The sequence below is a fragment of the Bos javanicus genome, chromosome X (assembly GCF_032452875.1).
Source record: "Bos javanicus breed banteng chromosome X, ARS-OSU_banteng_1.0, whole genome shotgun sequence".
NCBI classification, from domain to species: domain Eukaryota; kingdom Metazoa; phylum Chordata; class Mammalia; order Artiodactyla; family Bovidae; genus Bos; species Bos javanicus.
Genome location: NC_083897.1, coordinates 4,070,163 through 4,086,737, shown reverse-complemented (window position 1 = coordinate 4,086,737; position 16,575 = coordinate 4,070,163). Strand labels below are relative to the sequence as shown.

General features: G+C 39.8%; 1 protein-coding gene across 1 annotated transcript in view; it reads left to right on the top strand.

Annotated features, from left to right (window-relative positions):
- The first annotated feature begins 2,720 nt into the window (after window positions 1–2,720).
- NKAP (NFKB activating protein) overlaps window positions 2,721–16,575 on the top strand; it is a 19,086-nt gene continuing 5,231 nt past the window's right edge. Inside the window, exons 1-8 of the mRNA XM_061408562.1 lie at window positions 2,721–3,267; window positions 5,865–5,945; window positions 7,934–8,004; window positions 8,310–8,450; window positions 10,216–10,279; window positions 11,671–11,780; window positions 11,879–11,954; window positions 13,015–13,164. Of these exons, the coding sequence (XP_061264546.1) occupies window positions 2,882–3,267; window positions 5,865–5,945; window positions 7,934–8,004; window positions 8,310–8,450; window positions 10,216–10,279; window positions 11,671–11,780; window positions 11,879–11,954; window positions 13,015–13,164 (1,079 nt within the window). The 5' untranslated portion in view covers window positions 2,721–2,881. The remainder of the gene's footprint in view (window positions 3,268–5,864; window positions 5,946–7,933; window positions 8,005–8,309; window positions 8,451–10,215; window positions 10,280–11,670; window positions 11,781–11,878; window positions 11,955–13,014; window positions 13,165–16,575) is intronic.

The following is a 16,575-nucleotide window of genomic DNA, read 5'->3' as shown; positions in this document are numbered from 1 at the left end:
TCCAGGTCTCCCTGCCTGATAATCCCAGTTGGGATCATCTCAGGGGACAGCCGTTGCCCCTACAGGGTTAGTGTCGTCTATCCTGTGTATCTCATCAGCATGCGCCTGAGAGACTTGCCATACTCGTTCCTTCTCTTCTGGGAGAAGAGTGGAGGAAAGTATGATGTAAATATCATACCAAGTTAAGTTATAAGACTGGGTAAGATACTTGAATTCTTTTAGATAATTATCAGGGTCTGAGGAGAAGGAGCCAAGATACTTTTCAATCTGAGATAGATCAGTGAGGGAGAATGGGATATGAACCCAACAATGCCTTCTGCCCTAGCTACTTCCCCTAAAGGGAGCAATGGATCAGGGGAAGGAGCGGGGTCCTGTGGTGAAGTTTCCTGTTTTAAAGTTGTTCGGGACCAGTACGGGAGGGGATCTAGGGAGGTTGGGGTAAAGCCTTGGGACCTTCAGGGTAGAGGCTGGGGCTGAGGTCTCAGAGCTTATCTCAGGCACAAGCTGGGGAGGGGGATTGGGAGCTGCTGTGGTGGAGGCCTGCACTCGAGAAGGAGGGAGGGAGGAGGGGACGTAAGGTGGAGGTTGTGGAACTGGATCTGGAGCTGCTGCAAAGGGGATTGGGAGTGCTATGGGGTGGGCTGTGGTCGGAAGGGTTGAAGGAAGAAGAAGAAAAGTCTGAACAGGGATCAGAAGACATTGTATTAGGAGGATGTGGCCCACAGTGGGCCAAGAGTATTTGAGAAGTATAACAGGATTCACAGAGAGAGGATCAAGAGTGGAGAGCTAAGAAAACCTGAACATAAGGGATTTCTAACCACTTGCCTTTGCGGAGGCAGAAGTTATCGATGTCCCATAGAGTATTATAATCAAGAGTTCCATTTTCTGGCCGCTGGGACCTGTTATCAAGTCTGTATTGTGGCCAGACAGTGTTAGAATAGTAAATAAGTCTTTTTGGTCTGATCTCCTCTTGGAAGCCCAAAGCTTTTAGGTTTCGGAGAAGGCATCCTAGAGGAGTAGATTTTGAGGGCTGGGATTGAGAATTTCCCATTGCGGCTGAATAGGGAGGTTAGACAAGGGCGAGAGAAAGCGAGGAGAAAGGTCCCAGAGAAAAGGTGTCCCCGTACTCAGGACTTTCTCAGAGAGTAATAATAGTCTGTTTTGAAATGGGTGTCCCCTATTTCAAAGTCAGACGGGGCACAAGGCCAAGGGCCCGAGGGCTGTGGGGATCCTCCCGCCTAGAGCTAGGACTTGGAAATGAGGCGAGAGACACAGGATCCAAGAGAATGGGATTTCACTCACCCTTGTAACCGACGGATGAAATGTGGGCTAGTGTGTGGATGTCAGTCCAGCAAGGCAAGTGGAAAGTCCCCTTCCTGAGCTTGCCTCAGTTTCTCAGCAAGGTCTGAGGGAGGGGACCACCGGAGGTGGGCTCATGAGAGGAGTCCACCCAGTTGCGTTGGATCTTCCCTCCAGGGTTTCAGCACCAGAATGTAAGGTGAGTGCAGAGAAAAAGAGAGCAAGCCAGGCAGTCAGGCAAGAAAAGGGAAATTTTATTAGAGGGAAAAGAGAGGGTGACTGGCCCTTAAGGAGAACCAGAGTCCTCCCTTTCTGATGGAGTCTTTCTTATGCCCCACCAATGAAAAATTCTCTGAAGGGATGGTCATGTAGCCAGAGGTCTGGAATCTGGTGGTCTCGAAGCTTTGTGAAGATAGGTACCAGTGCGATAACAGGATGCCATTTGGGCAATTTGGTCAGTCTCAAGGATCACTGTGATTTATTATTTGCTTGCGAGGTCAACATAACGAGCCATCTTATCAGTGAGACCCCCATGTGGACTCTATCACCTTGATTCATGGACCTAACATTCCAGGTTCCTATGCAATATTGTTCTTTACAGCATCTGACTTTACTTCCATCACCAGTCACATCCACAACTGGGTGCTGTTTTTGCTTTGGCTCTGTCTCTTCATTCTTTCTGGAGTTATTTCTCCACTGATCTCTAGTAGCATATTGTGCACCTACTGACCTGGGGAGTTCATCTTTCAGTGTCCTCCTATCTTTTTGCCTTATCATGCTGTTCATGTGGTTCTAAAGGCAAGAATACTGAAGTGGTTTGCCAGTCCCTTTTCCAGTGGACAACGTTTTGTCAATTTAGATAAATCCCCTTTAATTTGCTTGGAACTGGAAAAAAAAAAAAACCTGTGTGTGTGTGTTTGTGCCTTCTAAGTCACTTCAGTCGTTTCCGACTTTTTGTGACACTATGGGCTGTAGCACACCAGGTTCCTCTGTCCATGGCATTCTCCAGGCAAGAATACTGGTGTGGGTTGCCATGCCCTCCTCCAGGGGATCTTCCTGACCCAGGGATGGAACCCACGTCTCTTATGTCTCCTGCACTGGCAGGTGGATTCTTTACTATTAGCGCCGCCTGGGAACTTATACTTACATGCATACATACATAGACATACAATTGTTTATTTACTTACTTAGTTACACAGTACTTATTGTTCATACAGTTGTTTAGTGACACGTATCCTGTGGTCTGTCGTCCTTCCCTTTAAGTCTTTCAAGTCAACGATGAAAAAAGTACAGTCTCATGTAGAGCTTAGAATTGAGCAGCCTCATTCGGAACCCGAAGGATGAGGGAACCTTGTTGCCCCACCGGCTTCCTTACAAGAGTACACACATCCCGTCCCTGAGTCAGTAGGACCGCCTAGGTCTGGGGAAGGAATTTGCCGACGTACCCGGAACTGTTTCCAAGGTTTCCTCGGGTTCTGGCGGTGATAAGCCTGCCGGTCCTGGGAGCCAAGGCAACGGATAATTTTTCCGGGCTCGCTCGAGCGCCCCCTTCACCCACGGATTCAGGGACCCAGCAATAGCGATGGCTCCGGTGTCTGGCTCCCGCAGCCCGGAGTGGGAGGCCTCGAGCTCCGGGGGGAAGCGTCGCAGTTCTTCGAAGAGCCCTAAGCCTAGCAAATCCTCTCGCTCCCCGCGCGGCCGCCGCTCGCGCTCGCGCTCTTGCTCTCGGTCCGGGGACCGGAATGGCCTCAGCCATCAGCTGAGTGGCCCCAGCCAAGGCTCCCGAAACCAGTCCTACCGTTCGCGCTCGCGGTCACGCTCTCGAGAGCGGCCCTCCGCACCGCGCGGCGCCCCTTTCGCTTCTGCCTCCTCGTCCGCCTATTATGGCGGCTACTCACGCCCCTACGGGAGCGACAAGCCGTGGCCTAGCCTCCTGGACAAGGAGAGGGAGGAGAGCTTGCGGCAGAAGTGAGTGAGACGAACGCACTTTCTTTCGCAAGCCCACCAGCCTTTAGAGTCCGATTTATCGTTCATTCCGCACCCGACTATTCGCATTTCGCTCTCTCTCCCTGACTTGGCGCGCGTTTTCATCCCTTCCTTCAGTCCACCCACGATGACGCCTTATTCATCCCTTTCCATCGTTAGGTTTTTCGCTCATCCTTCGGCCCCTTCATCTAATGCCTTGGTCTCCTTCCCGCTACCCCTTCCAGCCTCCTGGCTTGTTGCGGGCATGGTCAAGAGCCTCGGACCTGCGGGAATTACAGCATTTACTTGGTTGTGTCGTTGTCGTTAGTGATCACGTTTTCATTCCCCAGTAGACTGAGCCCTTGGAAGAGCCCAGATTATTGATCACAAAATTTACAGTGCGGAGCACTTTGTAGGTGCGCAGCCATTGCTTGTTGAATGATCAAACAGGTTTGAGACAATAGGATAAGTGAGTGGAGTTGTTTTGTAGTGACTTGGGAAAGGTTGAGATACAAGGTTTAAATTGGAGGGGAGGAGAACCTCTGAAACAAGATGTTTGACTAAATGTAGGAAAAAATGATCTGCTAAACTATAAGATTGGACTACATTGAGAAAGATCTTAAGCGGTCTCAATCTTGACCCTGAAAAATGAGGTCAGATTGACATCAGATCTCGTTTAATGACAGTGAGTATTGGAGAGGAAAATGAATAAGGAGAAAGGAAAAGAATTATAATTACTGTTTTGTAAGCTTTAATTTTTTTACTTAAAAAAATCGAAGTATAGTAGATATACAGTGTTTTTAAGTAACCGGTGTACAATAATATAGTGATTCACTATTTTTAAAGGTTACACTTCATTTATAGCAGTTATGTGCTTTGTAATTCTTAATATCTAATGCTTATTGAGTGTTAAATTGTGTGTCAGACACTGTACTGATCATACTGTATGTGTTTAAAAGTACAAGAAATTAAAAAGTGTAGCAGGCATTGAGGGGCAGGTTAAGGTTTCAACAATTGGGAGATAGCTTGAATCTTTTTCTTCCAAAAGTGGGAAGCACTAAAGTCTAGTAATTAAGAGGACAGGCTCCAGAATCAGACTGCCTGAGTCTGAAGCCCTCCTTTGTTACTTAATACTTGTGTGACCTTGGGCAAGTTACTTAACCTCTCTTAGTTTGATTTCTTCACCATGTAAAAGGGAAAAATTAGTACAAAAGCTTTTTAGAGATGTAATGATTTAGTGCCTGGAACACAATAAATTGCCCTTAAGTGTTAGCTGTTAGTATTTTGTGCATGGGAACAGAAACAGTAAAAACAGTCCTAAGATAGATTGGAGACTGACTTCTCCAAATTGAAATTTCCAGAAAGTTACCCCCAGGCTGTGTCCATCAAAAAGCATCCAGTTTCCATACTAGACATTCCTCACCAATAGATGTCAGAATTCCTTGGATGAAATTTGCATTTGTACATTTAGAGGATAAATAATTTTAAAGTATCCACGAAGTTGGGTGGCAGGAGGGATAAGAACTTTACTGTTTGGTCTTTTTAGCCTGTCAAGCATTCTTCATCCTGTATGTATGTATTCAAAGTTTAGCTATAAGTATGTCCTCTATTAGATTTTATGTTACTTCAAGTAGGAAACCTGAGTCTAACTCTGCACAATTGTACCTTTTCCCCTGAATAAGGAAGAAAAAAATAATTTGTTTTAAAAAATCAAAAAGGATTTTATTTCTTCAGTAAGGTTCTTTTTTTAAACAAGTGGAGTCACAGCAGCTGACGTTTAAAGAAGTAAACCTTAGTTTTTGTTGTGTATTGTTTGTGTGTTTATAAGGAATATCAAAAATTAAGAGAAGAAATCACAAACATAAAATAATTTTGTCTTCCAAGGATAGAGAATTTACTCCTTTTTGAAAAAAATAATTAGGGGAAAAACAGAAAACAAACACTATATCTCATTAAGTAAAGTTTTGTCAAAACTTTTCTTTTACTTTCAGAGGTCCCTTTATTTTCTACTTCTAATGCTTCATTTTTATTTTCTTCATTAATTCCTGACTTTTTGAAAACGAAGGTTTGACCTTGTCAGAAGTAGAGAATTCTCTTTACTTTCATAAGGATACATAAACAAATGAAGTTATTTCCAAATGTAAGACCATTTTTGTCACATATTGCAGAAGATGAAATGAGCAGTTGGGAGCTGTGTGATGCATGTACTGGAAATGACACACTGGACAGCCTCCCAGGCTGAATCTTGGCCAGGCCTATCGGGCTGTCTGTAGTTTGTACTATTTGGTAGAACATCAGATACATCAGAACATTAGATCCTAATATTGAGTTAGATCCTAATGTTGAGTTTACTTTAAAAAAAAAATTTGTCCACCTCTTGTGGCATGCAGGATCTTAGTACCTGAACCTGGGATCAAATCTGTATCACCTGCAGTGGTAGCACAGTGTCTTAACCACTGGACTGGCAGGGAAGTTCTTGAGTTTAAACCAAGTTATTATTAGTTTAAAGTTTAAAATGTAGAGGGAAAACAGGACTTAAGTAGACCCCTTTGAATCTTATAATACATTTAAGAAACAGTTTACCTGCCTATCTCTTCTAGGAGACTAAGTGAGAGAGAGAGGATTGGAGAATTGGGAGCTCCTGAAGTGTGGGGACTTTCTCCAAAGAATCCAGAACCAGAGTAAGTGATTAAAAAATGCATCTCTTATATGGCAGAAACCAACACAATATTGTAAAGCAATTATCCTTCAATTAATAAAAATAAAATTTAAATATATATATATATATATTTTTTTTTAAATGCAACATTTGTTTAAATCCAGAGTCTATGGTCAAAATTTTTGTTAAGTGAAGAACCTTAACTATAGCTCTTTTTTCCCCTCTTTCTTGTGATTTATGCTATTCTGTGCCTTGAGTTTTAAAAACATTAAACATACCTTAGGATTAAAACATGCTCCTAGTGGATTTTAGCATGCTAATTGTTCTCTTTAAATTGTAATTCATGGGATGCTAATTTCCTATTCATAAAAGGGTTCAGTGTTGAAACAAACACATTTATATTATTTTGAATTATTTTTTCTCAATCCAGTAACTGATTAAATGTCAGACATTAACATTACAAAAAGTTTTTAAAAATGAATATACTGAGTCTGTTTAGTTTCCTGTATTCAGTATTATTAAAGGCCTAATGCTTTTTCCTTTTCCTTATTTTTTTTTTTCCTCTGTGTTGTTGTTCAGTCATGTCCAACTCTTTGCGACCCTATGGACTGCGGCTTTTCTCTCTTTGGTGCCATTCAGAAGTTGCATCTACCCTTTGCTCTATTTCTGTGTTTTCTTTAGAGTTGAGACAAGGTGCTTGACAGGTAAACCTGTAATTTGCGACAGGGTGATAAAGCATTATTATCTGAAAGTTCTTTTTTCTTCTTAAAAAATTGTTATTTTTTCCCACCCCCTATAATTTTTTGAGATATATTTGACATACAATATTAGTTTCAGGCATGTTATAACATGATGATTCAATATTTGTATATATTGCAAAATGATCACCATAGTAAGTCTAGTTAGCATCCATCACCATGTATAGTTATAAAAAGTTTTTTCTTGTGATGGAAACTTCTAAGATTTACTTTCTTACCAACTGTCAGATATGCAATACAGCATTATGAACTGCAGTCGCCGTGCTGTGCATCACATCCCCATGGCTTACTTCTTTTATAACTGGAAGTTTGTACTTCTGGATCCCCGCCATGTGTTTTACCCATGCCCTGCCCCCACCTTCTGCGCTCTGGCAACCATCACTCGTTCTCTGTATCTGTGGTGTGGTGGTTTTTCATTTTTTAGATTTCACATATAAGTGAGATCATGTGTTATCTTTCTCTGTTTGACATTTCATTTAGCAAATGCCCTCACAGGCTGTCCATGTTGTTGAAAATGGCAAGCTTCATTCTTTTTTAAAGATAAATAATATTCTGCTGTGGGGTATGCGTGTGTGTTTCTCATAGTTCCTTTATCCATTCATACATTCATGGATATTTGGTTGTTTTAACATTTTGGCTATTGTAAGTAATGCTGCAGTGAGCATGAGAGTCCAGATATCTCTTTGAGATATTGATTTTAGTTCCGTCAGATACATATCCAGAAATGAGATTGTTAGGTGATATGAAGTTCAATTTTTAATTTCTTGAAGAACCTCCATTCTGGAATCTATAATAGCTGTACCATTTTATATTCTCACTAACAGAGTGTAAGTGTTCCCTCTTTTCCATATCCTCAGCAACAGTTGTTATCTTTTGTCTTTTTGATAGTATTCATCCAAACAAGTGTGAAGTGATATCTCATTGTGGTTTTGATTTGCATTTCCCCAATGATTAATGATGTTGAACATCTCTTTATTACCTATTGGCCATCTGTGTGTCTTCTTTGAAAAAATGTCTATTCAGATCCTCTGCCTATTTGTAAAATCACATTATTTTTTGGGTTTTGGGTTTTTCTTTTTTTAATATTAATCTCTTCTCGGATATGATTTGCAAATGGTGTCTCTCATTCAGTCCATGCTGCAGTCCCCGGGGTTGCAAAGAGTCAGACACAACTGAGTGACTGAACAACAACATTCAGTAGGTTGCCTTTAACACTCTTCTGATTCTTATTACCATTTTTTTTAAAATTCAGCTCTGATGAACATACACCAGTAGAGGATGAAGAGCCAAAGAAAAGCACCAGTTCAGCTTCTACTTCAGAAGGTATTTTTTTAATTGAGAGCTTTTTTATTGAGAAATTTTTTTAAATACATTTATAAATAGTTGAACATTAGACTTTACTTTTACTCAAATTGCCTGTCATCATTTCCTTTTCAGTATTTCAAATACAATAAAATCGATACTCAGAAATACTTCTGATGCTTGTATATGTATGGCTGAGTCCCTTCACTGTCACCTGAAACTGTCACAGCATTGTCAGTCAGCTATACCCCAGTACAAAATAAGTTTTTAAAAAAATTTAAAAAGAAATACTTCTTTAGAAGTAATTTTATTTGTTTTTTATGTAGAAGAAAAGAAAAAGAAGAAGAAGTCTAGTCATTCAAAAGAAAGATCCAAGAAAAGGAGGAAGAAAAAATCATCTAAAAGAAAACACAAGAAGTATTCTGATGATAGTGACAGCGACTCTGATTCTGACACAGACTCCAGTGGTAAGAAAGCCAATATCATTCTGCCCGCCTTGCTTCAAAACTAGTTTTACTTCTTAAAGTTTATTTTACTTTTATTTATTTTTGGCTGTGCTGGATCTTCGTTCCTCCATGGGGCCTTTCTCTAGTTGTGACAAGTGGAGGCTGTTGTTCATTGCGATGCACACGCTTCTCATTGCAGCGGCTTCTCTTGTTGTGGGGCTCAGGCTCTAGAGTGTGCAGGCTCAGTGGTTGTGGCGCATGGACTTAGTTGTGTTCCCTAGCACGTGGGATTTTCCCGGACCAGGGATTGAACCTTTTCCCCCTGCATTGGCAGGCAGATTCTTAACCACTGGACCGCCAAGGAAGTCCAAAGCTTTTGCTAGAAAAAGGTTCTTTAAAATAATAATAACCCAGAGTTTTGAACATGCACTGACTTTGTGTCGGGCACCCTGCTAAGTGCCTGATAGGCATTATTGCTGTTTAATCCACACAGTCACTGTCAGACACATCTTAGAGTTGGGGAGACAGAGGACCCGAGCAGATTATAAGTCTGCTCATACCCAAGGTCACACAGTTGGGATTTGGAGCTAAGCGGTGTGACTCCAGAGTGGTTGTGTGTAGCTGCACAAGGCGTGTGGCACCGAACCAAGTTGGGGTCAGTCTTTGAGACATGTGGTGCCAAACCAGGCCATAGGGGGCTGCATCATCCCAGTGGAGCATCTCTTGTGAGATTCTCACACTCAGCAGTCAGCTTTGTGTGATTTTCAGAGGCATAACATAGGGGACCCTTCAGGCCAGCAGTTGATTTCTAGAAGACACTTCCTGTGGGGCTGCATCACAACAAAGCCGTCTTTTGGTGCCCTCCCATGGCTGGTGATTGACAGAGGGTGCCTCCTCTGGGGACACATTTCTGTGGATTTCTCATCACAGGTACTCTGTCACTCTCCTGCAGCGTCCTGTGTGCCCTGAGAGTGACTTTATCTCCTCATATTGCACGTCCTTTCTCCTGACTCTGCCATGTGGTACAGAGTCCGGCTGCCTACAGTGCCAGTCTCTCCTTGCATGTGGCTTGGCCTACTCACTGCATGGATGGACGTGCATTACTTTTGTAATAAAACCGACTTTAGAAAGAACTAGCTTAAGAGTCACCTTTTCACGGTCAACCATTCCTCACCCACCCTCTCCAAACCAGCCTGATGGTGAGACTCCTCTGTGCGCCCAGAACACCGCCCCCCACTTCCCTGTCACTCGGATTCTACTGACCCCCTTCCCTCTGTCTCCTCCACTAGACTGAGCTCCTGGAAATCACCCCCCCAAACACAAACATCATGAAGACACTCAAACATCCAGAAAAGTGAAGGGAGTAGTGTCATTAATGCCATATACAGTGCTCGTCACTCAGGTGTACCATCTGTTAGCATTTTGACATGTTTGCTTCAAATATGGATTTTTTTGTTGTTGAGATATTCAAGGTAAATTAAAATATCACACTGCCACCCTAAATATCTTTGTGTACATCTTTAAACAATAAGGACATTTTCCTATCTAATCACAATACTATTATCTCATGCAATCAAGTTAATAATAATACCCTATAGAACCAAATGCTTAGTGCAACTTTAATTTCTATGTCCCTCATTCCTTGCACATTTCCTAAGAATAAATGTTTGAATGAATTAAATCCTCTGTAACAACAAATAGAAGAGTTATAAGGTATTTATCTACTCAGAAGTATTAAGGTTTTAGAGTTAAAAATTTTTTAATTATAATATGCTTTAATTTGCAGATGAAGATACAAAAAGGAGAGCAAAGAAAGCCAAGAAAAAGGAAAAGAAGAAGAAACACAGATCGTCAGTTTTTTCTTTAATTTTTATTATGGAAAATTTTAAAAATATGTACAATTGTATAAAATAGTATAATGGACTTCTGTTAACTATCACTCAGCTTGAACAATTATCAACTTATTGACAGTCTCTGCTGTCCACCCCCACTGTTACTTTGAAACCAGTCCCAGATATCATTTCATCCATAAAACTGCAAGTTTCTCTAAAAGATAGGCATTCTTAAAAAAAAAAAAAAGTACAGTACTATTAATCCACATAAAATATTTAATAATAATTCTTCATTCAGGTCTCAGCAGTTTTTCAAATAGTTTCCTCAAATTAGAATCTAAACAATGTACATGAATTGTGATTGGTTGGTAGGTCTTTTCCATCTTTTTAAATAGATAGCTTTCCCTTCCCTTTTTGTTCCTGCAGTTTAGTTGTAGAGGAAACAATATCATTTGCCCTGGAGAGTTTCCTACAGTGTGGATTTTGCTGGTTGTATTCTTACGGTATCCTTTTAACATGCTTTCTGTCCTTTATATTTCCTGTAGATTGATAGATAGTTAGATCTAGACACTTGATAAGGTTCAGATTTGAGTTTTTGGTAGGAATACTTCATAAGTAGTACTGTGTACTTCCAGCAGGAGGCAGATAATATCTGGGCATCTCTTTTTGTCATATTAACCTGTATCAATAGTCTTTGTTGAGGTCCCTTACTTCATTAGGGATTGCAAAATGATTCTTCATTTATTAGGTAAAATAATTCTATATGAGAAGCCTACCCTCATTAACTATTTGGTTACCCTGAAGTTTAGGAAGGGTGGAATAATTGCTTACTTGTTTTATGAGTTTTCAAAATAATGAGTTGAGGTTTTTTGAGGTTTTTATCATCATGAGCCCAAGGATTCAAACATATATGATGTTTTTTAATCCATTATACTGAAAATTACTGATGTTCAAATTGATAAGAGCTGTTTTCTTAAACTGCTTTATTTCTGCTATCTTTGTACAACATGAGAACTATGTTTTATTGTTCCCTTGAAAGTGAAAGTGTTTGTTGCTCAGTCTTATCTGACTCTTTGCGACCACATGGACTGTAGCTCACCAGGCTCCTCTGTCCATGGAATTCTCCAGGCAAGTCTACTGGATTGGGTTGCCATTCCCTTCTCCAGGGGATCGTCCCAACCCAGGAATCGAACCTGGGTCTCCTGCATTGCAGGCAGATTCTTTACTGTCTGAGCCAGCTTATGGTGAAATAAATAAGTTAAATTTTTTAATACAAATTCTTCTCTAACACATTTGAATAAGCTGAGCATCCAAATCATTTCAATCAGTCTTTCGCTGCCTTGAAAAAGTAAGATGCCCTTTAACCTGGGAATATTAAATCAATTTATATCAAATTATAATCAATGCAGGAAGAAATATAAGAAAAAGAAGTCTAAGAAGAGCAGAAAAGATTCCAGTGACTCAAGTTCTAAAGAGTCCCAAGAAGAGTTTCTGGAGAATCCCTGGAAGGATCGATCAAGTAGGTTCTTCTGATAGAGTTTGACTTCAGAACAGATAAAACACTGAATTAACTGATTAGTCAAAATGTGAATATGTTTCTGAATATCTTTCCTGCAGAGCCTGAAGAGCCCTCAGATTTGATTGGCCCAGAGGCTCCCAAAACACTTGCCTCTCAAGATGATAAACCTCTAAAGTAAGTAGGAGCATGTTTATAATCTCTGAAGTGCCTTCCCAAAAGTATGGTCCTAACTTACTCTTCCAAGTATATCTTTCACTACTCCCTTATTTAGACCCAAAGTTTCTGTGCACTTTCACCTTCTTCCTCCAACATGCCTTCCCTTCTTTTCCCAGTCCTGGTTTCTTCGTTAACCCCAATTCCTTCCTGTTAAAATCCTTAACATTTCTCAAAGCCCTTTTCAAAAGGAGGGGCATGTGCTGATTCCCAATACCTTCCCTCTACAGGTAGGTGTGATTCCTACCCCTCTTTAATTCTTCAGTACTCACAGCATTTTCTTTTGTGCATTGTAATATATATTCTACATTGTATTAGTGTTATATCCTTATTAATGTATAAATTCCACAAGAACAGAGATTATTTTTACTGTATATTACAAGCTTTGAGTTTAATAGATATGAAGAATTTAGTGAATTGAATGAAGGGGTGGTAGTTTTTGTTTTTTGTTTTAAAATTTTTTTCTTCAAGTGTACTAGGTCTTAGTTGTGGGATTTGGGGTTTAGTTCCCGGACCAGGGATCAAACCCAGGCCCCCTGCACTGGGAACATGGAGTCTTAGCTACTGGATCACCAGGGAAGTCCCAGGATGGTAGTTTTCAAAGTCCCCTTGAATGAAAGTTAATAGAGAACTGTTACTGTATAGCATTATTATTGGCCGTAAGTTTTAAAAATATGTTAATTTGAGATATATTATTTCTCTGCTTTGTATTTAAAGGGAAAAGGAATTCACTGGAGGCAGAAGCAATAAAGACAACAGCTGTAGGGAAAATTGATCCATAATTGTAAACCATGAATATATGCTCACTAACATCAGTCCTTTTATTCTTCCAAAGTATCTCTGCATTTCTGGGTTAGTAATATAGGTCACAGTGCAGTGTTCCCTAAATAAATTAAGGTAATTTACATTAGGCTTCCCAGCATGCTGCCCAGTAACTGTTATTCCTACTGTTTTCTGAGAGAAATGATTTTTGTGCTTTCTTTTATAATGAACCCTTTCTTAATTCTATATTACTTTGTAGCTATGGCCATGCTCTGTTACCCGGTGAAGGTGCAGCTATGGCTGAATATGTAAAAGCTGGAAAACGTATCCCACGAAGAGGTGAAATTGGCTTGACAAGTGAAGAAATTGCATCATTTGAATGTTCAGGTTATGTAATGAGTGGTAGCAGGTATGTTCATTAAGTGCCCATTTCTAACGAAAAGTAGAGTATAAATGTTGGTTTTTTATTGGTTTTATTGGTATAAATATAGTTGTCTAAAATTCCAGGTAGGTATGCAACTCAGTTGTATCTCCAGCGTCAAAGAATTAGTCTTTCCAGTGTTGTTTTCTCATTCATAGTTTGATACAGATAGTTTATTTTCTGGAGGAGATAGTTAAATTTGGTTACTTATCAGTGCCGCATGAGCAATGTGGCATTCTGGTAGTTAAAAAAGCATTTTCATAAGACAGTAAAAGTTTCTGAGTTTGCCTGTAGTTCTCTGTGGAGAACATGGACTCTCTAGTCCTCTGGATACTGAGAATGAAGAGTGAAAAAAGATATGACAGAGGTCAGTTTCAGTGTGAGAAAAGGAATATAAAATGGGGAAGAAAAAGCAAAATACCAGGAAGAACAAGGAGAGTGAACTAATAGGGTTTCAATACCAAGATCAAGCTGAATTTTAAAACTTCATAAACTTTTAAAAGTGGGCAAATATTTGCAGGACCCCTGAAGCATCTTCAGAATCTTGGAATTCTGAGGACTGACATTTGAAAACATTATATCTAAGAACCAATAAGACAAGAAAAAGAAATGAGAGGCACAAAAATTGGAACAAAGGATATAATACTGTCACTTTTTTTGAGTGATAGAAAATCCTAAGAAATCCTCAGATGAATTATAAATAACAGGAATGTTTAACAAATGGTTAGATATAAAGTTAATACACAAAAATCAATTGCATTTCTGTGTACCAGCAACAAACAACTAGAAAATATAATTAAATGAAAGGAAAACATTTATAACAGTATCATCAGAGAATATGAAGGACTTAGGAGTAAATCTTAACAAAAGAAGTCTAAGATCTTTATAGGAAAAACTATAAAACACTGAGACATTTAAGAAGACCTAAATAGAGAGATACCATGTTCATGAATAGGAAGGCAATACTGTAGAGTTATCAGTTCTTGCAAAATTAAAATGTTAGACTAAAGGGCCAACAGTAGCCATCTCATTTCTGAAGAAGAGCAGGAAGGTGATTTTTCCTACTGATATGAGGGTTTATTATGAAGCTTGCAGCACTTCACAAAGAGTGGGGAAACAAATGAACTGTTCAGTGGAATAAAATAGAGAGCCTGGTAGAGTTAATTCATGTATGGAACTTCATTACATGAAAGAGCTGCTTTCTCCAATCAGTGGGGAAAGAAGGAACTAGGCAGTAAATGGAGCAGGAAGAAAGTGGTCACCTGTATGGAGAAAAATGAAAGTAGAACCCTTTATCACTATATTTAAAAGTCAGTGCAGCTAGATTATGGACTTAAATGTCAAAAACAACTTCATTACTCTTAGTATAGAATATGAACAGATATCTATTAGATCTTGGGGTGGGGAAGTATTTCTTAAAGAAGACCAAAAAATGCACCAACCACACAATAATATATTGATAACTTTACCTGAGATAAAAGCAACAACTTTTGTTCATCAGAACATCTTAAAATAAGTGAAAAGACAAGTTCCAAGCTGGGATAAGATCTTGTAATACAAACAACTGATAAAGAGTCAGTACAGAGAGTATTTAAAGAATTTCTGTAAACAAAAGGAAAGTGAGAAAATTACACAAACAGGCATTTGTCAGAATAAAAAAATATATGGCTACACATAAAAAGATGTTCATGATCTTGTTCAGATCATGAACTCCTTATTGCCAAATTCAGACTTAAATTGAAGAAAGTAGAGAAAACCACTAGACCATTCAGGTATGACCTAAATTAAATCCCTTATGACTATACAGTGGAAGTGAGAAATAGACTTAAGGAACTAGATCTGATAGACAGAGTGCCTGATGAACTATGGATAGAGGTTTGTGACATTGTACAGGAGAAAGGAATCAAGACCATCCCCAAGAAAAAGAAATGCAAAAAAGCAAAATGGCTGTCTGAGGAGGCCTTACAAATAGCTATGAAAAGAAGAGAAGCAAAAGGCAAAGGAGAAAAGGAAAGATATACCCATTTGAATGCAGAGTTTCAAAGAATAGCAAGGAGAGATAAGAAAGCCTTCCTCAGTGATCAGTGCAAAGAAATAGAGGGAAACAATAGGATGGGAAAGACTAGAGATCTCTTCCAGAAAATTAGACATACCAAGGGAACGTTTCATGCGAAGATGGGCTCCATAAAGGACAGAAATGGTATGGACCTAACAGAAGCAGAAGATATTAAGAACAGGTGGCAAGAATACACAGAAGAACTGTACAAAAAGATCTTCACAACCCAGATTATCACGATGGTCTGATCACTCACCTAGAGCCAGATATCCTGGAATGTGAATCAAGTGGGCCTTAGGAAGCATCACTACGAAGAAAGCTAGTGGAGGTGATGGAATTCCAGTTGAGCCATTTCAAATCCTAAAAGATGATGCTGTGAACGTGCTGCACTCAATATGCCAGCAAATTTGGAAAACTCAGCAGTGGCCACAGAACTGGAAAAGGTCAGTTTTCATTCCAATCCCAAGGAAAGGCAATGCCAAAGAATGCTCAAACTACCACACAGTTACACTCATCTCACACACTAGTAAAGAAATGCTCGAAATTCTCCAAGCCAGGGCTCAGCAATACGTGAACTAAGAACTTCCAGATGTTCAAGCTGGTTTTAGAAAAGCAGAGGAACCAGAGATCAAATTGCCAACATCCTCTGGATCATCGAAAAAGCAAGAGAGTTCCAGAAAAACATCTATTTCTGCTTTATTAACTATGCCAAAGCCTTTGCCTGTGTGGATCACAATAAACTGTGGAAAATTCTGAAGGAGATGGGAATACCAGACCACCTGACCTGCCTCCTGAGAAATCTGTATGCAGATCAGGAAGCAACAGTTAGAACTGGACATGAAACAACAGACTGGTTCCAAATAGGAAAAGGAGTACGTCAAGGCTGTATATTGTCACCCTGCTTATTTAACTTCTATGCAGAGTACATCATGAGAAATGCTGGGCTGGAGGAAGCACAAGCTGGAATCAAGATTGCCAGGAGAAATATCAATAACCTCAGAGATGCAGATGACACCACCCTTATGGCAGAAAGTGAAGAAGAACTAAAGAACCTCTTGATGAAAGTGAAAGAAGAGAGTGAAAAAGTTGGCTTAAAGCTCAACATTCAGAAAACTAAGATCATGGCATCTGGTCTCATCACTCCCTGGGAAATAGATGGGGAAACAGCGGCTGACTTTATTTTTGGGGCTCCAAAATCACTGCAGATGGTGATTGCAGCCATGAAATTAAAAGATGCTTACTCCTTGGAAGGAAAGTTATGACCAACCTAGACAGTATATTGAAAAGCAGAGACATTATTTTGTCAACAAAGGCCCATCTAGTCAGGGCTATGGTTTTTCCAG